Source organism: Arachis stenosperma, chromosome 8 (genome assembly GCF_014773155.1).
Source record: "Arachis stenosperma cultivar V10309 chromosome 8, arast.V10309.gnm1.PFL2, whole genome shotgun sequence".
Taxonomy (NCBI): domain Eukaryota; kingdom Viridiplantae; phylum Streptophyta; class Magnoliopsida; order Fabales; family Fabaceae; genus Arachis; species Arachis stenosperma.
In genome coordinates, this window is record NC_080384.1 from 29,336,135 (window position 1) to 29,361,538 (window position 25,404).

The window sequence follows — 25,404 nt, forward strand, 5'->3', positions numbered from 1 at the left end:
TTTCTAACTTGCCTTTTGGGCATCACATTCAGTGGAATTGAAACAGTGAGTCAGTGACAATCTATTATTCTAGAATAAGAAACTAAGGGCCAAAAATACAAATCTTATTATTGAAAAATCAATCTATGACATCATAATCATATCCATGGAAATAAAAATGATCTCTAATAATAGTGACATTAGGAATGGGACTATATGGGCTTCCGTACTACGAAATTGGGCCTTCCAATTCAGAAACAAAAATGTTCAATTAACTCTGTTATTTGGACAAACATGTTTTTGGGTATTGGAACTAGGCCAGAGCCCAATAACGTCATGCTTTAAGTAGGCCACACGTTAGCCCAGTCGAAAAATAAGTGGGCCAGAGGAAACTTTTTGGGTTGCAAATTACAGGGCCATGTATCAAAAAGTTTGTTTTATCACAGCTGTTGTATGAAAAAAGAAAAAAAAAAAGATAAAAATTACGACTATTGCACCTAGATAAAAATAAAACTAACTTGGGTTGGTCGAGTGGTCAGCTCACTCGTCCGCTTAAACAAGTGTCGGATGTTTGAATCTCGCTTTGGTGCATGCAGTAATTTATTGACCAGCGATAAACCCTTAAATGGAACTCAGATCCACGATGGATTAGTTCTTGACCTGTCGGATTGGAAATACCATAAGCAACCAAAAAAAAAAAAACCATCAACGGTTAGAGATTCGAATCTTATATTGTGCATGCAACTAATTGGTAGTTAATTTCCTAATTAAGTTTTATAATTTCCTAACGAAGGTTTATTGTTGGGTGTATTCCTTAATTGCGGGAAGGATAATAGTCGTATTCGAGTAGTAGTCAAAGTTAGTGTTACCCTTAGAGAAAGGCATTAGACATTAGTGGCTACCCTGCCAATTTTTTCCATGAGACATAAACACACACTGGTGAACATGTTTGGTTTTAGTTTCCCCTTAAACGTGGGCAACTGGAATGATGTTACACAACACCCTGCCATGTTTATTTGTTGCACTATTTCAAAAAGTATACCCCATTGTTTTTATGACTTACAAACCCAATTTAGGTAAGAAAGGTAGGACATAATGATAATGAAAATGAAAAAATATATATAGCCACTAGGTCATTTTCCTCAATTGTGTTCAATGCCATAGCCTATCTGATTCATATGCATGTCCCATTCAACTAAAACCGAATAATTGCTTCAATTCATGAATTGTGGATCACATCTCGATTATTATGAGCTATGAGTTATGACCACATTTCATTTCAAGCTTTTTATATGCCTTGATGAAGTGGGCATGCATGCGATACACGTATTAATTGTTCCATTTCATTAACAAGCTAAGTTGAATAAATCACATATACATTTGGGAAATAGCCAAGCAAGTGAGCAACAACCATCAATAATATTAGTGGGATTAGGGCTGAGAATAAATAAGGTAGCTTAGAGTTTAATAAATTCCACTCCAATGTTGTTCACTGTTTTAAAACCTTAAACTTAAATCTTACCTACATTCTTAACCTTTCTACTCGATTCTATCCATCCTACTTTCGCACACAAATTTATTTGTTAATTAAACATAACATTTAATCTTTTCACATTTTATAATACCAAATATTATTAATATATTATCATCCAACTTGAAATCATCTAACCAGTTGGGTAAAAACTGAGGTAAAGTCGACTTCACGTGAAGTTGATATTTAAGAGCCGTTAAATGAAAATTTAATCAAATTAGTCAAATCATCTAACGGTTCTCAGGTATCAACTTCACGTGAAGTCGACTGAGTTTTTACCTCAAATGTTTACTCTTTCGTTAAACATGTACAGCATATATATTCAGAGTGTAAATTAGGTGAATAGGATTGGACTAATACTCAAATTAAAAGTATTCAGATTCAAATTAATTTAAACAAAACTGTTTTTTCAATCCAATCCAAACCAAAAACAGATTAAAATTGCACTAATTTAAATTAAATTGAATTCCATTAAAAACATATTTTGTAATTTACTCTCTAAAATAACAAAAAAAATGTGCACACGTACGTAATACATCTGTTTTACAATCAAACTATGTGTATACCAATTCTTGTTTGTAACTAAATAAATCTAAATTCCATAATATTTATATCAAAACATGAATTAATTGACACAACTATTATCAGAAACTACCAACAACCTCCAAATAGAACTACTTTATAAACCTTCCTCCATAAACCTCTTTGGTTGTCAACTTGGCATTGCTTTTTTCTATTCATAATAAATAATATTGCTTCGTACATTATCTGAAATCTTCAATCTTGGAAAAATATTGCTTCCTTAATTACACTTTAAACTATTAAAATCTGAATCTTTAATTAGCCTGAGATAAATAATAGATCTAAACCTTACAATGCCTCTCAAAATTAAGATACAGCAACTGCTCAACCGTATTACCTCTAGTGGTAGCTTTAATTTCATAGATATATGCCACGCACTTTAAACTTTTAATATCCACATATTCATTGGCTGTGACAGCATATTAATGCTTATTACTCCTTTTCCACTTTCTTGCTTCCTAGCTTTATAAATCATAACTGATTAATAGTAGAATACAGTAAAATCTTATCTGCAATTTGGCCTCTGCATAATGGTGCATCATAAAGTGACTATATATGCTTCCAACTAAGGGAACATTTATTAACCAGGAAAGTGAAATTAAACTAACTGCCTCATAAAAAAATCTACCAAAATAAGCAAGGTTTAATCCACATCCAAAATGCAATAATCTCCAAAACAATTACAAATATTAACATACAGTGGCCCACTAATTAAGGAATGGTGAATGTTATGGTGCCTAAAATGTGGTGTTTATTTACTAAAAAGAGTTAAAAATTAATATTTAATTTAAAAGATATAAAAATAAATAATTTTTAAAAATTCAAAATTTACTACAAAAAAAAGTTAGGCAAAATTTAGACACCAAATCATAGACACCATAGAATTGGCCTTAAGTAATATACATAAAGATATTCTACCTGTGTTTTTTCTTTAACTTGAAAAAGGAATAAGATATCTAAATCATTGACAAGTAGGGGTATTTATGGATCAAATTTAATTTGCATATTCGTGGTATTTATTCGAATTCGATAAAAAAATTGCGAATATGGATTCGATCTGAATTCGATCCACACACTAATAAGATCGAATTGCGAATTTTATGTAAGTATCCGCATATCTGCGGGTCTGCAAAAATAAATAAATAAATAAATAAATATTATTTTCATATTTCAACTAATAATTATTATATATATAGTATTATTTTAATTTTTATTATTATTTAAAAAAATATGTTTAATATTATTTTAAAAATAAACATATTTAAAAAAAAAATTTATTGATATTTTTTAATAAAAATACACTTTTAAAAATATTTTTATGTTTTACGGATATATCCAATATCTAATTCAATATAAATTTAAAAAATATGAATATTAAATCAAATCCAATAATTTTAGTACGGATCGAATTAAAATTTTGGTGTATCTGATTCACATCCACCCCTATTGAAAGTATCATATTTCATAACATGGAAACCGTATCTTTTCCAATTTGTCTTTATGTTAAAAAGTGTGAGAATTTGATATGATTTTGACCCTTTCTAGCTAGCTAGCTACATGGAAATATTGCAAATAATCTTTTTAGCTAACCAAGCAATAAAAAATAAAAAATGGTTTGCTTACAGAGAAAGAAATGAATATAAGTTTCATATATCAGATCTGTAGCACGTGGAGCTTTGCAAAAGCTATAAAAGAGGGTTGTCTTCTCTTATGCATTCAATCTCTGTTCTCTGAGTTCTGATTTCTAATTTATAGCTGTTAAAAGCAATGTCTATGCTTTGACTATATATGCAAAATAGGTGAGTGCATGGTAAGATTGAATTGATTCAAAATTAATCAACTCAATTGTATGAAAAACACAACCTGATGTTTGGGAAGGTAACAACATATAATGGTTAACCTATAAGCTAGTAAGTAATAACAGTGGAGTTGACACAAATGAAGTTATGAAGATAATGACATATAAATAACTCTATGGTATCTACGCCACCAACAGGTAATTAAAATAAATAAAAATGAAAACATCATAACTATATAGTTTCTTATTCTGTTAAGCAAGATCCAGGAAAGTTTAGAGTATACATATGAAACTTGAATAACAAAAATGATCATGCTAATGATTAATGAATCTAGCATTTAGAAATTGAAAAATTTGAAAATTAAAGAAGTTTTCAGAATATTTTACAATAGTTAATTAGTTATTATCAATAAAGAATATTAAAAGGCTGATAAAATTTATTATTTTTTATCAGTAATTAATTAATAATATTTAAAAATATAAATTAAAAATATGTTATTAATTAATTAAATTAAAAGAATTGAATTGATGTTTAAAAGTATAATAAAAAATAATAAATTTTACTCATTTTAAACATTTTTTGTTATCAATTTTGTCTTTCAATCACAAATATCATAAGAATTTCTTTTTATGAAAAAAATATAAAAATAAAAATATCTATAAAATTTTATTTACTAATAAGACTTGACATATAAAATAAGTCTTGTACTGAATTATTAAAAATAAACAACTAAAAATAAATATAAACTTAAAGTGAAAGTTTAAAATTAATCCATCCAAGGCTATTGTTTATAAGAAAGTTTACAAACATGCCCAAAAAATGAGGGCAAGAACACATTCTTTGAATTTTACCGCCTTTGTTTCAGAAGGGCAAAGATGGAATTTGAAGAAAAGACAGAAGGATAACAGTACACAAAATATTATTGTATCATCATTATTTATATTGGAAATTGGATTTATTATTATAAAAAAGAGTGGAAAAGATGAATGCAACAAGTTAACAAATAACAACACAAAGTCACAAATACATGAAGAAGGAGAAGCAGCAGCAGCATCATTATCAATCCTTCCATCAAATCAAACAAAAGATTATTATCAGAAAATCACAATAAGGTTCCAACACAACTCAGCTTCCCTCCTGTCTTGTCTCTGTTCCTGTTTCATCACTCTCCGCCACTCTTTCAAGTTTCACCCCCTCACTCAACACCACTCTCTCTCTCTCTCTCTCTCTCTCTCTCTCTCTCTCAGCCATTTATTACTGGGGGCTTGCGTTCATTTTCCCCTCTTGTTCATAACTTTCTTCTTCCTTTCTTCACGTTCTCCGAAGCTCAAAGTCCAAACCAATAAATGCCCACACAGATTCTTCTAACCATCTTCTTCCTTTCTCGTCAAAGTTATTCACTTTATTATCTATGATTGCATTTCTACTATTAAAGCTTGCACCTTCCGTAGCTACAATGATTGTATTATGAGCTGGTTTAGATCTGATTCTGCAGTAACGGCGGCAGGGAGTTCCACCCAGTAACCAGGTGGTAATAAAGTTTCCATTTTTATGAGTGGGGGTGGTGGGGTTATTGTGAACGTGGGAATGATGGAAGCAAGGATGAAGAAATACCGACAAGTGAGTCCTGAAAGGGCCAAAGTGTGGACAGAGAAGTCACCAAAGTATCACCAGAATAGGAAGGTTCCTGTCATTTACTATCTTTGCAGGAACAGGCAGCTAGAACACCCTCATTTCATGGAGGTTCCTCTTACATCCCCTGAAGGCCTATACTTGAGAGGTATCAAGATATATGGGAGGCAAAAAAAAAAAAACATTTTTTATTCTTATTTTTTACCTTAGTAGTAATTATGTTCTTAATGTATTTCCCCCCATTTATGGAATGTGTTTTTTTGTGTGCAGATGTGATTGATAGACTTAATGCATTGAGAGGTAGAGGCATGGCTTCCTTGTATTCATGGTCTTGTAAGAGGTTAGCTAGTTATTGCATTTACTCTCTCCTCTATTTGATTTTAAATTTGTATGTTTGTGAAACATACAGGGAAATAAAAGTACAAGAATAACAGGAATTTTGAATTTTGGAAGTATCTGCACTCTGTACTTGTCCTTGATATTCTCTTTTAAATTTTGGCCAAGTCAATGCAACTTAAAATTATAGTTTTAGATGAAGCAATCAAGATTGTTTAGCTATGAGTTGATTCATGTTGTGATCAAATTGTTTATATTCAGTATTCACCATGTATGTTGTGTTTTATTATGCTTTTCAGAAGCTACAAGAATGGTTTTGTGTGGCATGATCTCTGTCAGGATGATCTAATTCTACCTGCCCATGGGAATGAGTATGTCCTCAAAGGTTCTGAACTCTTTGATGAATCAAATTCAGGTCAAGTACAATATCATGCTTCGGTTTTGTTTATTTCCATAATGTGGTATTTTCCTAGGTCCTGATTGAAAACTTAGTCATTGTGAAATTGTGTCTACAGATCGATTTAGCCCGATTAACAATGTCAAAATACAAAGCCTGAAGCAGTTACCAGAGCCAGTCACTTGTAGGAGCCATGATGGAGCTTCCACTTCTTCTAGCCTGAATGGGAAAGAAGCAAGAAACTCTCAAGATGATGATGAGCTTTCCACAGGACAACGCAGCGGTTCCTCTGATGTTTCTCCAGAGTCTAGAGCTGGAAAAAGTGATTCTACTAACTTGTCATTGCCAGAGTACAAAATCTACAAGAGTGAAAAATTGTCAGATGCTTCAACTCAGACAGAAGAACCTAAGAGTATAACCAAAACACAGAAAACTTGTACCAGGGGCGTATCAACAGAAGATGCATCAATGGAATCTGAATGCCATGAGATACATCAAGATGAAGTGCCACATGTGACTGAAAATTCAGAAATCTGTAGGGAAACCATTTCTCCTCCTCCTTCGACTTCTAGTCCCACATCTTCTGGAGGGAAGATTGAAACTTTGGAATCCTTGATTAGAGCTGATTTGAGTAAAATGAACAGATTTAGGATCATGGATGAGGAGGGACGAATGCCAACCAACACAAGGCTGAAAGCCTCAAATCTGCTGATGCAACTGATCTCGTGTGGATCAATATCGGTGAAAAACCACAGTCTTGGCCTTATTCCTTCCTATAAGGCCAAGTTTTCCAATGGAAAATTCCCTTCTCCATTGTTCTCGACTTCTGTCGTGTTGGGGGAATTCGATTGCCTAGCTGAGAATCCAAAGGTTATGGGTCTCAGATTGGAAGACAAAGAGTACTTTAGTGGGAGCATAGTTGATTCTAAATTATCAAATGAACAAGGAGATGGACCTAATGTTCTGAAACGCTCTTCTTCCTACAATGCTGAGAGGTAGGTTCTACTTCCAATTCTTCTCTTGCAACTTTACAAATTAGCATTGGCAAGAATCATGGTTTGGCAAATCATTTTCAACACTGGATGGTGCATCACATGCCTTTTGGTTCGTTTCACAAGGACTGCATTAGTGATATTGTAAGAGAAACACTGAGCAAATGACATAAGGAGTATCTGAGGTCTTATTACTAAGGAATTTGACTCATTTTTGGCATATAGTAATTATTTTCTTATTCAGTGGATATTTCACTACTATTATTATAAAGTATAAACGCAAAAATAGTTCACGGATCTTCTCATTATTACCAATTCAACATTCATGCAGATGCAATCGTGACCAAATTCTGCAGTAATACTGTATTTTACTTGTGCTTTTGTTCTTTAAATTTCAAATTTAAACATCATTTTAACATTGAATAGTAAGAAAAAAAAAGCCAATTCAACATCTTTTAGCCCTCCAATCAGTTTATCAGTTCTGAATTTGTTCAGGGCATCAGATTCTAAAATGTTTGTGGCTAATTTTCTGTGTTTCTTTTGCCAGTTGCTTTTAAAAAGTCAAAACAATATTCACTGAAGTGCAAATGCTTTCACATGTTAGATCTTCATTTAGTTAATATTATATAGTATCAAGTCTCATGGTCATGTAAATGGAGTCTTCAGAGATAGGGGCTTCATTGCTTTATAAAGTTATCACACTAAGGAATTAACATCTATATTAGTTCTTACATTACCGGGCATCATCCATAAATTAAGGAAAAATCAAAAGAAAACAAAATAAAAAAGAAAAGCAAAATTCCAGACAAATGGAGTTTACGATTCTCTCTTGTGAGCTTCTTTTATTGTCTCCTATGAAATACTAGAATCCCACAAAATGGATTCAAGGCACAATAAAGTTTTGGCATTTATAATAAGGTCTAATACCTATACTTTTGAAACAAAGTTTGGGATGAGATCAGGATTAAATGATAAGGTAAAATTAAATTGAAAAGTAGTAACTCTAGGAATTCTTTTGTGGCTTGATATTTGGATTAATGTTTCTTTTTGTAATTGATTTTGATTGACATCTGATAGGAACATATAGGCTTAACAACCTGAGCAGTTTTTCATATGTATGAAACCTATGAACAAATGTGCAGGTCAAGTGAAGAGCTGAAATCACAAGACATAGAGGAATCATCCTCAGGACATTCCAAATGCATTTTGCAGTCGGTTAAGGCTTCATTGACCAAGCAGCCACGAAGTGAATCCATGAGATACACAGTTTCTGATGGACCAAGAAAATCCATGGATAGAGTTGATGGCTCAGGCGTATCGCCAGTACCATCCTATGGTAGCAGCAAAAGAATCACCGAACCTTCATCAGCAAAAAAGCAATCAAAGATGATAGAGTCTTTTGAGGAGGAGAAGGTGATCAAAATTGAAGAAAGTTAAGTGTTGACATTATCTTCGTTACTAATGATTCACACTATGTGCTTATAGTCTTCAATCATTGATTGACAAGTTTAATTTTAATCAACAGGCTTGCTTCAGGAGCTCGGGTTATAATCGAATCTAAACCATCTCGCCACACAGCATTTAGCTCTTAAAACCTTTTATTCAGAGGTTAGGCCACTAGTAAATACAATATATATAGGTATAGGTTTATAGGTACACATGAAATTTGTAAATCTGAAAAATGAAGACATGTTGTGACATATAATAGTGTAAGAACCCAGAGTCTGGTATTATATAGTATTGTTACATTTTATAAGACTCAGTGGTATAGTGTATGAATTTTTTTCATTTTTTTCCCCTACCACATCAGAAACATGCAACAATGAAAAAAAAAAACCACCAATGTTCCTAAGAGCATCCTAGTTATGATATTTGTGCTTATTGCATGGACCTTAGTGGCATGTTATTGGGTTTAACAGGTTTTTCATATAAGTTAATGCAATGAGCACAGAAATCATAGCTAAGACATCCTCAAACTTGGGTGATTATTGCCTTTTGCTGCATGTTTCAAATGAGACACTATGAAATTTTAAGGAGTAAATGATTCGTGGGATTAACGTTGGCGTGTCAGGGCGAATGACGGCGTGCCTGGGTAACGGCAAGGAAGTTGGACCTTTAGCATTAAACATATGACTGAAACACTGCAAGGGGTTTGGATAATAGTGCAGGTTTAGTCCCTGTCTCAGTGGTCCTTAAACCTTCCTGTTCATAGGGACTGCTATCTGAAATGAATTGACTCCACAATGTTATTTACATTGTAAATATAGATATTGAGATCTATCTCTTTTGCAACCATGCACTTGTTTCTTTCAAAAACAGTAGTAGGGTCGTATTCTATCTCATTTTTCCTTGGCATTCCTGCTGGTTTTGCTGCTAGAACATGTGAGATTGAAGTTGCCATTGTATTGTTGTCTTTATCATCAATAACAATATTAATTCTTGAAGTTAAAATGAAGCAAAATGCTGTTTGTTTGGTATTGAATTATTGATAGACCCTTTTGGAAACAATGCAGCTGTAAATTGGAAGTATACCGTTCAAACTTGTTATTTTTATGTAACAAGGTAGGGTACTTCTTTTGAAGAAAAGACATTCTTATTGCTATTGAAGACAATTATTTTATTACAAAAGAAAACAAAAGGTATGTGCTTCTTAAATAGATTCACGTGTAAGACAGCCTTATTCTAAGACTTTCATGCAGAGGGAATTTAATATTTGTCAGAATGCTTTTTTGTCTGGAAAGATGTATGATGGTTTGGCCTTTGAGATCTTCAGAAACTGGGAAAAATGAATTAATAAATCATGGTATCAGCTTTCACATAAAGCATGAAGAAATTCTGTTTGCTCTCCAGTCTGCACTCTCTTAATTTTTCTCTTTTTGGAGTGATAGTGGGAATTTATAAATGATGTATGACAGTGTTAGTATGCAATGATAGAAAAGAAAAGTGTATATTGTACCTAACTGAATGTATATTGACACATCCTGGGTTTTTTTTTCCCATGATTAAGGTTTTCCACATTCCATGCATAATCTATGCTTCCATCTTTTATCCAATTAATTACTAATTTAGAATTTTTGTTCATGTGGTAAAAATGGGCCTTCTTTGATTCCAGTATTGTATGCTTCTATCAATTCCTTTTTCAAGGTCAAACATATACTTCTAGAGAAATAATTTAGTACTTATTTTATCTTACAATTCTGCTATGTTACTAATAGTATTTCTGCCAACATCTGCCAACTCTTATTTATAATTGTGTTTAATGGATGTGTTTTTGTGGATGTGTCTAATAAAAATGTCTTTTTTTTTAACCTTGTTTAATAGAAGTGTCTTTATAGATATATTTTTTAGATGTGTCTCTTTATACATGTATTTAAAATATAATAATTAATCATTATTGGTAATAAGTTGGCAGATAATATGTTGGTACCCTATACTTTTCTTTTATCTTATGTATAACTTAATGTGTGAAGTAACGTGAGTACAAATTACAGTAATAAGTAATAAGACAACTTGTACTTTTTTTCCTACTTTATCTTCTAGTTTGACAGGTCAAGTATTAATCTACCATGAATTTGAGCTCTACTTAAGTGTTTGTAAGTTAATGGATTGTTGCATATATAAGACAAAATTTAAATTTCTGATATTTATTTAAGGGAACAGATGAACTGGTTATTAGGCTAATCCCAAGTTGGTTAGACAACTTGTACTTTTGCCTCAGCCCTCAAGAACATGTTAAAAGCCAGTTTAGTTGGGCTAATCTGGCCCAAATAATGTCTGATATATTTGTACTGGGGTGGCCCAAGTCATTCCCTTATGTTATGTGGGGATTGTACAAAATTTGGATTTTGACTACTTTTCTTGAATAAGTTATCTACACCCTGACCCAAAAAAAAAAAAAAAATCTATACTTTACTTGATTGCCTTAACTGATTTTTACTTGTGAGTTTACTCCATAATCATTTGCACAGTATCCATACCTTGATTTCAAACAGGATCTTAGTTACAAATGTATGACAAGTTTTGAGTTCTGAACAAGATTGTTTCTAAGAAGAATACCTGTGATTTCGACTATAATCTGAGGCATTGGGGTTGAGGCAACCTGACCATAATAAAAGAATGTTATCACTGTGAGCATGTTAATATGTTATTTATGATTTCATATGATTAATCACAATTGAAAGAGACTAAAACATGTTATTTACATACCACTTGGTCGAGTTTCTACCACAAATTTGTCATGTCAGATACGGATATTGAACAAACAGGGCATGAATAACTGCATTTTCAAGCAATGAATTAACAAATTTTAAGTTTGGCTAAAAAACAATGAGATTATTGCATGCAGCATAAGATGAATAATCTTGTTCCATCTCTTTGGCACAGTTGAAATGCATTTATGGCCGCAAGGTAAGACGGTAATATCTATCAATGTATCAAATAAATGAATAATAGATACTAAAAGAAGAAAGAAACAAATGAAATCATGTCACAAAAAAATATTCTGATGAACATCATACTATAATAAAATAGCAGTTTAGTTTACCTCAAAGCAAACGGCACACAGGGTAATTTAAGAAGCATGTTTGAGTTTATTGGCAGCAAAATTATGAGAGAGAGAGAGAAATTATACATCATTGTTTTAAGTTTTAATATCATTGTTCTACTGACGTGTTCTTCTTTCAAAAGAATATTACATATCATTCATAAAAATTATACACTTACATTGTTACCCATATCTTATGGGTTAATAATCAAATTAGTATTTAAAAAATAATTTTATATTTTAAATTTAGTTTTTAAAAATTTTATTAATCAAATTACTTTTTTAAATATTATAAATTATTATTTGTTTTTTAGTCATTTAATTAACCATTTTCGTTTACGATTAATAATATAAAAAATTAACTCATATCATACATGACATATAACATACTCAATTAATAAATAAATATATTTATAAAAATATATTAATTTAATGTTATTAAGTTATATTAGAATTAAAATTTATATAATTAAAAAATAGACTAATTTAATAAATTTTTATAAATATTTTTATTTAGTAATAATTTAACATATTAAGTATCATATATATTATAACAGTTAATAGTTTTTTACCAGATAATAAATTAACAAAACAAATTAAAAAACATATTAGATATACATATACATATTAAATAATTAGATCATAATTAATTTATTAATAATTAATAATATTATATAATTATATCTCTATTTAATTAATAATTTAGGAAATATTTTAAATATATTGAAAGTATCGGTGCACCAATTATTTTAACCGTTGATTTGAATTATAAAAAATATATATAATATATATTAATTGAAATTAACGGTTAAAACAATTGGTACACCGGTGCTTCCCAGTGCATTTAAAATGTTTCCAATAATTTATATTAAGCACTTGAGACTGCAAAACAGTGCAATGTTGACTTAGTCATGTGATTTTTTATACAAATAATAGAATGGTTCATGCTGCACCCCACCCACGTCACATGAAAATAATAACCTTTGGATATAAACATAAAAAATATATGAAAAACAACAATTTATGTCCGCAGAGCTTAATATTTAATTTCTAGAAATAGAGCTGTGATTCCTATCTATACTTATCAGTTATCACATTTTTAGTTGAAAACGTTGGATTATATATGAAGCTTATGGTATACCCGTGCCAGGATGAGATCCATGGCGTTGGTATCTATGAATAGAAAATATTATAATTTGTATGAAGGGCCATGGCACGTGCAAGTCTTACTTCAAACTCCTGCCATCATGTGCCATTCGTATTCTTATTAGCTATTTTACAAAAATACTACTAAAATGATATTTAAAAATTTATATTGATTTTAAAAGAATTCTTGAAATATTTAAAAATATAATAAGAACAATTAAATATTAGATATATATCTTAAGAAAGGACTTAAAAAAAATACATTTTTTATATTTTAAAAATTTGGTGAATGTATATAAAGTAATTTTCTTTTAAATGAGCACATTTAAAAAAAAAAAAAAGTTTAAAAGTCAAATTTTATTCTAGTTATTTGTATGTATTTTTAAATAGTTATTTAAATATTTTATTAAAAATTTGAATCAAATGCACAAATTATTTACTAAACTTAAAAGTTATTTGTCACTTATAAAAATATATGATATTCTTTTATTATTTTTGTTATGTTTTTAAATCAGTAACCTTATTTGCTATTTGTATTTTATGAAACAATTCTTTTTAGTTTGATCTTTCGAATGCAATTATGATAGTTTATCTAAAATACAATTAAAAAATAAATGCATTATTATTCGCCTAAAAAAAGTCAAAGAATCCAGAATTGCAGATATTGTTTACTCACACTTCAACATTCGAAGACTTATTCATAAACTAGACACATCTGTTTCCTTCATAAAAGGCCTGGCTGAAAATGTTTGGTCCAGGTTATTGCAATATTGTAAAGTCATCAGCAAGTTGCATTTGATTATTTAGGATGTATTAATTTAGGGTAAGATTATATATAGTAAGGGTGTGCAACATTTATTTGATGAAGTTTTAAAAATATATTTGAGAAACGTCATGGTGTTCCCTCTTGATTCTGTTCACACAATGAAACTTGTATACAATATATATAATATAATATAATTGCAGTGTCCAGCCACCAGAATTAAGAAGTGACCCTTCTTAATTGGGATAATAATAATAGCACAATTTGCTTAATCCGCATAGTAAATATATACTAATGCAACAACATGGCATATTCAACTATTGATGCCTATTTATTCTAAAAAACTGCATGCGGAGTAGCAACAATGATGCTATATAACCTGCGTGATTTGATGATAGGTACCGTTCAGGTACATACACCGATCGAACACCCTTAATATCTGTATAAAAAATTTAAAATATAATTGTTATTAATTAATTATATATTTAAAATTTTTTTTAATTAATAAAACACCAAAAGTATAAATTTAATTGTTAAAAAGAAAATACTAATATCAAAACAATATTTATTATAAAAATTTCAGAATAAACATAGCATATATATACTATAATGTCTTTTAACATTATGCTTAACTTACTAAAAAAGATAAATAGATAATTTAATAAATTTTAAATATCTTATATTTTATTTTTAAAAATAAATAGACAATTTAAACATTATAATAAAGACACCATAAAATTTAATATATATATAAGGGAGGTCTCCAATGACCAAAGTTATAGTGACTAAAAATTGCTAGAATTGGATTAACTTATAAACACATAAAATATGGAGAGTAACTTAGCATGCAGATTGTTAGTAGATTTGATCACAGTTGTATACTAGGGATTACATAAAGTAGGAAATGAGTTGACCAAAATTATGTGCATATTGTGTGGATCTTTTATGTGAAAAAAAAAAATTTTTATTAGTATTTTTTGAGTGGGTAACACTAAAAAGTTAAAAATTCTTTACAATATTGGGTCAATAAAAGTTCTTTAATTATTAATATATTATCTATTATTTATTATATATTTATAATTTTATAATTAAAATGTACCATATATATGTTATTTTTTATTGTAATTAAAATTTAATATTTTTCTTAAAATTAGAATGTTATCTTCTTCTTTCTTTTTTTTTTCTTTATCTTTTTTATTTTTACTCACTCTATTTCTCTTATATATTATTATCAATGACTAATTACAAATTTGATAATCAAAATGTGTAATATCATATTTTCTAATTAAAATTAAAATTAAAATTAAAATATTGAAATTAAAACTTAACTATATTATATTACTAAATTAACAACCAAAATATATCACATGACATTTTTTTCATTAAAATTGAGATAAAATATTTTTTTAAAAATTAATAAACTTCCTTCTTCTATCCTCTTATCTGCTTCTCTTTTATTTTTTATTTCTCTCTATCCTTCTATTCTATATATAACATATAATTTATATTACTAATTTAACAAACCAAAATATGTCATAAGATATTCTTTTATTACAATTAAAATAAAATATTTTTTTTAAAAAAATTAACAAACTCACTCTCCCATTCTTTTTTATCTCTCTCTTTTCTCTCTCATCATTCTCTATTTTTCTCTACATTTCTGTTTTATAAAAAATTAAATTAATAAAATAATATAATTCAAATAAACTCATAAAACTATAAAAACTATATTAAATTTATAATCAAATATAATTAAAAAATAATCTTATAATATTATTTAATTAAAAAATATGTTATTATTATTATTATTATTATTATTATTATTATTATTATTATTATTATTATTATTATTATATGTATATTTTTTTTAGTTTCAAATTTTTACTATTTATCTTTTTAATATATATTTTCGCATCTCTTTTTTAAATATTTATTATATATAATTTAAAGAAAATATTAATATTGTGATTAATAATTAATTAATTAGAATAAAGATTTAATTATTTAAAGTTAATTTTGAGTTAATTTTATAATTATCAATATAACTATTAATTAATTTGATATCTCTTACTTTAAAAATTAATTTTTTTAAATAATTGAATCTTTGGAGAGGAGATGACACTCTAATTTTAGAGAGAAAGATTGAATTTTAATTGTAACGAGAGAGTAACATGTGACATATTTTGGTTGTAAAATTAGTAATATATAATAGATATAATAGATAATAGATAATAAATTAATAATTAAGAAGCTTTTATTTTTTGGTTTTTCACGGTATCTCCCAATCCGACAAGTCAATAACTAATTCGTCATGGATCTGAGCTCCATTTAAGGGTCTGTCGTTAGGCGCTAGCCAATAAATTACTGCATGCACAAAATGAGATTTAAACTCTCAACACTTACTTAAACGAAAAAGTGAACATTAAAAAACTTTTATTGATTAACATTTAATAGTTTTCGGTTTTTAGTGTTACCCACTAAATAATTTTTTTTTTCTTCACATAAAAGGTCCACTACTTTATCCTAAAGTAATTTCTAACAAATAATGTGATCAAACTTACTAACAACCTGCATACTACACTCCATATATAATGTATTTATAAATCAATCAAATTTTAACCACTCTTAACCATTATAAGGTTGACCACAGAGACGTCTCCATATATATATTTATATTATAACTGCTTCTCTGGATAAGGAGTATCAAAACTGACTTCTACATCTCTAATTGAACATATATTTTATTCTTATAGGTATAGTGCTGATTTGGCACACTCTTTGTTTATAACTTATATTTCATTTCATGCTTAAAATAAAAGTTGTCGTATTAGAAAAATAAAATACAATTAAGCCTCCATACATCTCTATAGTTAATTAGCATTCCATAATTTAAAAAGTTAGTAACCTTCATTGGCACTCAAATTAAAGAAACCCAGAATCTTATTCCATTCACACACCACAAATTAACATTATAAGAATTATATGGTTATGCCAACTTCTATATATATATGTAACAACCTTTAAACCTGGTCATGTACGTACCTCAGCTCAAAGAAATAAACAGAAATCATTAGACCCTCTAACTCTCACTTAATTACAATGGATGCTCACCAAGAAACACTGATATTCAACAATGATTATGAGGTGCATGATTTCACTGAGGACCCCAACTTTGATCAGCTCATCAATTTAATTAGAGGGGATAATAATAATGAAGATGATGCTGCTGTGTTCTTTAACTATGGTTCAGACATTATCATCAATGATTGCTTCCTTGATGATAATCAGAATCATTTACTTCTTCCATATGATGAGATTCATCAGAGCCATAACAACAATAGTAGCAATGAAGTGATGATGAATAATGTGTGTGGTGATGATCCTAGCCCTACTAATCTTATTAGCTCTTTCTCTTGCTTTGAAGAAGGGGTGGTTAATAGAGAAAATGAAGGAGAGTATTCTTCTGCAACCACAACTGCAACTGATGAGGCTAATCTTAGTGGTAAACCAAGGCTGAAAGCTGATAGGTCCAAGACTCTCATCTCTGAGAGGAGGAGGAGAAGCCGAATGAAGGAGAAGCTTTATGCACTTCGCTCTTTGGTCCCTAACATAACAAAGGTGTGTCATCATGTCTCAATCTTTTCTTAAGTTATGTTTGGTTATTGTTTTATATGCTTGTTCCTCAACTCAAATGTGTTACATACATGTGTCAGATGGATAAGGCATCGATCATTGGAGATGCATTATCGTACGTGCATGAGCTTCAAGCACAAGCTAAGAAGCTAAAGGCTGAGGTTGCAGGACTTGAAGCATCTCTGTTTGTATCAGAAAATTACAAAGCATCCTTTGATGACAATTACATAAAAACTGTTCAAGTCACACACAATAGCCACCCGATCAACAAGAAGATAGTGCAGGTTTATATGATTTGATTTTCCATAAGTTTCTAGTTAGATTTTGCATGTGACTAACATATTATTATGTGTGCTTTGTAGATAGAGATGGTTCAAGTGGAAGAAAGAGGGTATTATGTGAAGATAGTGTGCAACAAAGGAGGAGGAGTTGCTGCATCACTCTACAGGGCTCTCGAGTCTCTTGTGGGTTTCAGTGTTCGGAATTCAAACTTTGAAACTGTTTGTGACACTATACTACTTACATTTACATTGAATGTGGGTTAATACTCTACTTCACTCTAATGAGTCAACAATTTGCTTAAGAATAATTAATTTAATCACTACTATGTGTTGTTGGAAAACAGGTTAAAGGCTTTGAACCAGAAGTTAACCTGCCAAACTTGAAGCTATGGGTGACAGGCGCTCTTCTCAACCAAGGCTTTGAATTCATGGCAAATTTTCATTATTGACATTTCCCATGTTTTTGACTTCTATGATTCCAAATCAAAACAACTTTTCAAATGTAAGCCTTTATAGTCATCACTCATTAGTGTAACTGCAAGATTAAGTGTTAGTTTGGATTGGTTTTTTTTATTAAAAAAGTATTTTAAAAAAAATAAAATATTTTCATTTAATTTAAAATTTATTTAGATATTTTTTTTTAAAAATATTTTTATTAAAAAAATAAATTATTTATTTTTTAAAAAATTAATAATATCTTACTTTAAAAAAAAAGAAATAAAAGATGTTTTTAATATTTAAAAACTTTTTAAAAAAATCCATCTAGATATAAAATATTTTTTTTCTGTAAAAAAAATATTTTATAAAAAAAAAACTTTTTCAAAAACCAATCTAAATTGACCCTGATATGATGGCTCTTATTACCACTCTACCGTTAGTTGCTTCATAACTTCGTTCTATGTAGTTTTGCAATTTCTACATTAAAAAACAGCAATGCTGTTACTTAGGAGAATTAAGTTTTTGGACAGGCTTCAGTTGTTTAAGTAATATAATGTACCATTTCATTTTCTTTTTTGGCTGTTACAACTAATTATTTCAGAAAAGGTATTATAGAAGGCAGCAGAAGCTATTTAAATTTCAACCCATCGAATTAGAAATAATTCACGTACAAGAGGACACGTAAAACGATATTGTTTGCTTGTTTTCCTCTTTAAGGTTCGTCTTTCTTTTTTTTTTTTTTTTTTTTTTTTTGAGAATGCAGAGCATAAACCAACGGTGTTTCAACGTTATCTAAATTGCAATACATTAAGTCACCGAAAAAAAAAATTTGCAATACATTATGTGTAAACTGTAAAGCTTTCACGAAGGGCACCACATGCTCCAGTCAAACTATATTTGTGGCATCCTGATTTTCACAACCTTAAACTAAACCTAAACCAGTAAGGAGACACATGAATATAATTATGGCAGTAAATGGCCAACTTCAACGCCTTAATCACCATGAAAATCAACAAACAGCAATGCGCTCTGTCTTGTATTGTTGATCTCCATTCTCCAGCTTCATTAATGAAATGAACAAGGATCGAGGTCTCTGATCATTAGTTGCAATGCTTCATGTTGAAGACTTGAAGTACAAGATCTTTGTTGATGATGCCATCAACCGTTGCATCAAGTACAAATTTGAGGGTATCTCCTGCAATCAACCTTCAGCTCTATAATCAGTTTGTAGCAGATGAAGTTCATTACAAGGAATGTTTAGTGGCATTCACAAGAACGTAAACACGTAGCACGGTTAAAATTGGCATTAATGAGGTCTCTGATAGGCTGAAGCCTCCTATTTACTATTGAAATTTGGGACAATAGTTAGTAAGGAGGTTCAAGAATCAAGAGAATGAAGAGTAAATTACTATTATAACAAATAAATTGAGAAATTAAATATATATAAAAGATAAGATTGCATAAAACAAGTACCATTCGATGGACTGTTCTGATTCCCTGCTTATTGATGCTTATACAGACACCCCCAATGATTGAGTACTCATTTTGCGGAGACACCAATATTTGCGCTGTTCATTTGCATTAATCCACGTGAGATTATATAAGAATGGATGAACAAGCTAGAAAGCCACCCACAGGGATATAAGCATTCTGTAGGTCCAATTCGCAGCACCTAGATGAGAGAGCCTGAATAATGATGTACATACTATGTGTGCAGCTAACAAGTTTCATCCACCTGGACCACACTCATCATCCACAAAGTCTCTTGTCCTGTAAGGACATTTCCATCATAACTTGGTATGCATATCATGTAGCAAGTATATTGTAAAGTATACATGAAATATTAATCCAAGGCACACCAGAATATAAACAATATCCTGGCAAAGTCACAGACAATAATTTCATTTGAAACAGCAATTAATTTTATCAATGCAAAAACTGCATTAATGGCTTAACATTTGATGCCAAACTCGGTATACTTTGCCCATAAATTTTTCTGTCAGATAAAATGGGAGTTGAACTTCACCTGAGTTTTGGAGAAGCTATGGACATCGTTCCCTTTTCACTCTAGCAATTTCACCCAAAGATTTTAACAAGCTTTTACTGTGTTTGATAGCCCTCATCATTGATCCCCTTGGACAAGATCTGCAGTACTGTACCCTTGGTAATCCAGGCAGTCATTTCTGGTTGTATTTCAAAGGGGTTAAGAGGATGCTTGTTTCCATTATCAAGCTGCACACCATACACAAATGGTAATTTAAGGGTAAGGAAACTCTCTGGTGGTAAGATCACTTGACATCCAAGGTTGAACTGCAATTTCCGTTCACGATCTGGAACTGACATAGGTAGGCACGATGTCTACAAGGAGAATAATATCGAATTTAGCAGAATGTACAACGATCACAACATAATAATAGAAGTCCAATAAAAAATGCTGGGCAAAGAGGTAATGACAATGCACAACTGGATTTAATCAAACACCATCACCTTATTAATCTAACTCCACCAATGCAGCCTTTCAGGGATAGTATACTAAAAAGAAACAAGTAACTCTAAAGGTTTTCAGGGATAGTATACTGAATAATGTTTTGGTGGAAGTGTTCCTACCAATTGCAAAAATGAGACTATGGAAAATACTACATATATCAAGGCCACTGGAATCTATAACTACACAACAGAAGGTTGTTACCGCCAGTCACTAAACTCATTTCTTGACATATTTCACTCTTATCTACCAAAAGCCTACCATCTAAAATATGCAAAATATTATATAGTTACATTAACGATTTCAAGACATGCATACTGAAACGATAAAGACATACCTCGAATTGTATGTTAGGGCATGTTGCTAGGATCACAGGAAATGGAGGTGTAACCTACAGCAATAACAGATCAGGATCCTGATTTGTAAAATAAGAATTACACCCAAAAAGAGGCTCAGCATGGAGAGAAATTTATCGGAACCAGATGTTTAAGTATTAATATGCATTAAATTAAAAGGGGGGAAACAAAAATCAATGATGCTAAGTGAAACTCAAAAATGCTTAAATGAGCAGAAAACCATACCATGAATATTCTCTTAAGCTGTGAGATACCACTGGCAAACTTAACCTTTGGTGTATCTTTCTTATTCCTAGAATTCCTGCAGTGCGGACAGATCATGTAGATAGGCAAGTTGCGGTTCAACATCGAGAATGCAAGATCATCACCATCCATATTAATAGCTTGAAGATCCCTCCCAAATTCTTTTGCATGATTTGGGGCCTTTGCCAACTCAGCAACAGATGCCAAATTGTGTTCATTTGGTGGAATGGAAGTATATATTAGTCCATCTGAAGTCAAATCACCGTTAGCAATCATTTCACTTGATTTGACCACATCTCTTTCCTTATTTATGAAAGCACCATGAATTTCATTTGAGCGTCGATGCACTTTGCCCCAGGAAGCATTCTTGCTGACTTTAGCATGATAAGCCTGATTTCTGCCAGTAGGGTCCATAGAAGAAGATCTGCGAGATTCTTCGGAGAAAGAATATAAAGATCCAAGTTCGGTTAGATGGTCTGCATTTAACAGGAAACGATGGCCACGGGGGCACTCATGCTCAAAGCCAACATACACCATCACATTCTTTGCATAAGAATGTGATTGGCTCCTCTCACCACCGTTGATGTGTACAGGCACCACGTTGCTACCTATCTTTAAGAATGGATCACTACCTCTGTTGCTATTATTGCCATTACTATCGACAGGTCCCTGAGTAAATGATATATCTTGAGATTTTTGAGATAACTGATGATCAGAGGCTGTATTAACTCGTTCTGCGATCTGATTACTGGGATTACTTTGCTTTGTACCCTTCTCTGAACCTGATATAGGCAATTTCTTTTGCTGGAGAGGAGGGAATCCTGAATCAGCAGCCACTGATCCAGCAACAACCTCAGAAAAAGGTTTTCTCATTTTGGGCATAGGAATTCCTCTACCAAAACTTATCTTTTTATCATCAGGCTTTATAATTTCTAACGATGTTTTATGATCTTCTGCTCCATTCAGGACAGCTGGATAGGGTTGTCTGACTCCAGTTTTCTTTGCATCTGCAATATGTTCAACCTTGGGTGGCGGAATTACAGAATCTTGCTTTCCTGTGCTCTCTGTCAACCCATTTGGTCTTTTCTGTTTCTCTAGGTATACTGTCCACTTCAAAAGAAACTTTTGAGCGGCACAAAACCCACTCTGAATTAAGCCTTTAGAAGGTTCATAGTATCTTGCACCCCCAATACGAAGCAAACTCCAAGAAGAAGATTGAATAGGTCCCACAGATTTTACTTCTGGTAGTTTGACTGCAGGAAGTAGCTCATCACAGTCAGAAAAGCAAATAGCATCAGCTGATTCAAAATCAAAGGGATCAGGACGTAACTGTCGAGAACGTCCACAAGCACACGCATGAAGGAAAAAATAGCCACTGGAATGTGGCTTGTGTGAATCTCCTGAATCTAAATTACCAATCTCAACATCATGTCTTTGATGCATGCATGGTTTGCCTGTCAAACTAACAGCATCACACAATTGCCTTCCGGATTTCCAAATGGAAGTGCACTCCTCTTCCAAATTTTTTGCAAAGTGTTGCACTGCAGGTCCTTTGACCATTGCGTGGAACGCATGTAAAGCCTTCTCTAAATGGGCTTCATGCTGTGAAGTAGGATAACAAGGAGGTAAGTCCTTTAAATAAATCTCCTTTGCAGTTGGAATGGCTTTTTGGCACCATGAAGTCGAAAATTTAGTGTTCAGCCCTCTACCACTTTGCAACCAAGATACTGCAACATCAAAAGTATTTGTGCCCTTCAAAGATCCTTCTGCCACTGGTAAGGCAGTGTTCCTTGGCCGGGGTTTTCTTTTAATCATTTCCAATTCATCCAAGCAACCCCCTTTTGCACAGAGAACTCTGCTCAAAATATGATTACTAGAAGTTAACCAAACTTCAAAATTTGGAAGATCCGGAGTAGTGTATGTTTTCCCTGATGCAGCTGAGGCAGCAGCTGCAGCAGCAGCGACTGCAACCATACCAACACCTGCAGCTGAGCCACTGTTGGTATTGACTGGTCCCCCTCTCCCTCTCAAAATATCAGCTTGCCTGTAAATGAACTCTTTAAGAGATATTAAATCTTCTTTGCTTGAACTTTGCCCATGGGTTTCCAACAGGAGGGAATCGGATGTTGCTTTCCCATTTAACACATCTTCAACAAGTCCACTGGCAAAGTCAAGAGATTCACCTTTTTTATTAGAAAACTGATCTAACAATATAACTGCTCTCGATGCATCAAGTGAGAACAAAGGTGCAGAGACTGGGGTAGCCCCTCTCACACCAGAATGATTTATTTCAGAACCTGACAAGGTACGGCATTTCTTAATCAGAAAACGAATTTGTGCTTCAAGTGAAGACTGTAGTTTCTTCCTAAATCCCCCTTCAGATCGACTTGCGGGGCGTGCCAGCACAACTACTGAACCAGAACCTTTTGCAGGCAAGTTTGTTTTGGCCACTGTATTCAAACTTGAAGACTGACCAAGAGAAGAGGCATCAGAAGGGTCCTCCCCATTTGTGCTTGAATTGGATAAACTAGAGAAATCATCCACAAATACAAACAGTATGACAGGTATGCACTGTCCTGGAAACAAAGAAGGATAAGAACCTAATCCTGACATGAGAGATATGGCCGAAGCATTGCGACTCAAGTTACCACCACCTCTACCTGGAGAAGAAGAACTGTTTCCCGACGTGGAAGGTTGCAAAGGGGATGACATCGAATGTGAGCGGGACGGTAATGGCGGCGTAGTAGCCTGCGATAGTGTAGCTTGGGATCTTACGAACGGAACCATAGCATGCTTGGCTGCTTGTAGTACACGAAAATTCCTCAAAATCTTAGTGTTAAAATGTGACCCCTCCTGAATATATACGATAACATGGCAAACCTGCATTTCTAGATTGTTAATTAAAACAACTCTGCACAACTTCAAATATTATCATCTAAATCTCATCCGTACCAATTTCTTAAGCTCACAACTCCAATCGATAACAGTATAACTATAATTGAAAAACCCTACTCTAATTCTTCAAGTTTGGAACGCTCAACACGATGGCAAATTCACTTCTTTAAAGTTTTGAAACAACAATAGGATTAGATTAGGAAAACAAAATTCATTTAACATTAGTGTTGTAGCATTTGCAAATAAGATACTTGGAGAGAATCAAAATGTCTTACAGAGAACATGAAAAGCGTTCCCTGGAGCTCGCCGAACTCGTGCTCCTCCGCAACAGAATCAAATCCCGGCGCGGGGTCTTCGAATCCATGAATCACGGGACAGCGCGTGGAGCAGAACTGCAGGAACAGAATCCCGTTATCGCGGTCGCGGAAATAACTGATTCTCCTGCTTTTAAACCATTCCCTGGCGTCGTCATCGTGGAGGAGCAGCGGCTCGTCGAGGCTGCCGGAGCCGAAGACGTTAGAGTCGACGAGGCGGTTGAGGAGTTGGGCGGAGTCATCGTGGCGGCGGGCGATGACGCCGACGACGACGACTCCGTCGGAGCGAGGGGGAGCTGGAGGTTGGTGGTCGGAGGAGGAAGGCGGAGGCAGCGGCGGCAGCGGCGGCGGTGAAGGGGAATGAGGAGGGCGGATGAGAACACGAACTGGAGAGGGAGAAGGGTTCCGTTTTCGCGCTTCCATAGCGTGGTTCTTCAAGATTGGGAGCTTCGGCAATGCCCTTCTTCCTTTAACATCTTCATCTTCATCCCCCTAATTATTTTGTTTTGATTTATAATTGTTTTGGGGAGCTTGATTGATATGTTCCAGTTCGCTAATCACTGTTCACTACTTTTCTTTCTACCCCTTTTGTAACGTGGACTTCTTATTAGTTCGTGTACGGTCTCAACGATTCAACTCAAAACTTCAGGTTTTATTACTAAAATTGTACTACACTTTAAATTTATTGAAAATTTATAACGTGTATGTTTAAATTTTTGTTGTTCATCAAAATTAAAGTAAACAAAAACTTTTTTCAGAACATCTTAAACTTTTGTTTTTCGTTTTGTAAGATGCAAGCTAAAGTGCTAAATATTAAAAATGCGTTAAAAACTTCGAAAGTAATTTGAAATTGATTATAAAATTAAATAATATATTATTAATATACAAAAATGTATACTTATCTTATATTATCACATAAATAAAAATTACAAATCTTTTAACTCAATATTTAAAAAATGGTTTAAACGAATCTTATTAAAAATATTAAAATTAATCTATTTAAAATAGTTGTTCAAAAATTATATTATAGTATAGACTAAAAATAAAATAAGTTTTAAT

At 32.0% G+C, this 25,404-nt stretch overlaps 3 protein-coding genes and 1 long non-coding RNA gene across 8 annotated transcripts; 2 read left to right on the top strand and 2 right to left on the bottom strand.

The window, feature by feature from the left end:
* The first annotated feature begins 4,907 nt into the window (after positions 1-4,907).
* On the top strand, positions 4,908-9,757 carry LOC130943796 (protein SOSEKI 3-like). Of its 3 annotated transcripts, XR_009071893.1 has the most exons (7): positions 4,908-5,671; positions 5,794-5,863; positions 6,159-6,274; positions 6,375-7,251; positions 8,391-8,680; positions 8,774-8,856; positions 9,320-9,754. XR_009071893.1 is itself a non-coding variant. In XM_057871817.1 (6 exons), exons 1-6 carry the CDS (start codon positions 5,443-5,445, stop codon positions 8,797-8,799), a joined length of 1,608 nt encoding a protein of 535 aa, XP_057727800.1. In that variant the 5' UTR covers positions 4,908-5,442; the 3' UTR covers positions 8,800-9,757. The 3 variants fall into 3 exon arrangements, 2 of the variants coding, with proteins under 2 accessions (XP_057727800.1, XP_057727801.1); XM_057871817.1 differs by having other exon boundaries at positions 8,774-9,757; XM_057871818.1 differs by lacking the exons at positions 8,774-8,856; positions 9,320-9,754 and having other exon boundaries at positions 8,391-8,685.
* Positions 9,758-11,316: 1,559 nt separating this feature from the next.
* On the bottom strand, positions 11,317-11,838 carry LOC130943407 (uncharacterized). Its single transcript, XR_009071789.1, has 3 exons — positions 11,792-11,838; positions 11,455-11,524; positions 11,317-11,347 (listed from the first exon to the last, which is right to left on the bottom strand). It is a non-coding gene; the product is annotated as an uncharacterized LOC130943407 (long non-coding RNA).
* Positions 11,839-16,630: 4,792 nt separating this feature from the next.
* LOC130945195 (transcription factor FER-LIKE IRON DEFICIENCY-INDUCED TRANSCRIPTION FACTOR) lies at positions 16,631-18,173 on the top strand. Its single transcript, XM_057873910.1, has 4 exons — positions 16,631-17,318; positions 17,414-17,617; positions 17,696-17,869; positions 17,959-18,173. The coding sequence occupies exons 1-4, from the start codon at positions 16,800-16,802 to the stop codon at positions 18,061-18,063; spliced, it is 1,002 nt and encodes a 333-aa protein (XP_057729893.1). The 5' UTR covers positions 16,631-16,799; the 3' UTR covers positions 18,064-18,173.
* Positions 18,174-18,776: 603 nt separating this feature from the next.
* LOC130944560 (uncharacterized) lies at positions 18,777-24,979 on the bottom strand. 3 transcript variants are annotated; one of them, XM_057872925.1, is made up of 7 exons: positions 24,307-24,979; positions 23,797-24,016; positions 21,119-23,712; positions 20,875-20,928; positions 20,079-20,410; positions 19,526-19,822; positions 18,777-19,258 (listed from the first exon to the last, which is right to left on the bottom strand). In XM_057872925.1, exons 1-5 carry the CDS (start codon positions 24,766-24,768, stop codon positions 20,153-20,155), a joined length of 3,588 nt encoding a protein of 1,195 aa, XP_057728908.1. In that variant the 5' UTR covers positions 24,769-24,979; the 3' UTR covers positions 18,777-19,258; positions 19,526-19,822; positions 20,079-20,152. The 3 variants fall into 3 exon arrangements, with proteins under 3 accessions (XP_057728908.1, XP_057728907.1, XP_057728906.1); XM_057872924.1 differs by having other exon boundaries at positions 18,777-19,247; positions 21,119-24,016; XM_057872923.1 differs by having other exon boundaries at positions 21,119-24,016.
* Positions 24,980-25,404: the final 425 nt, after the last annotated feature.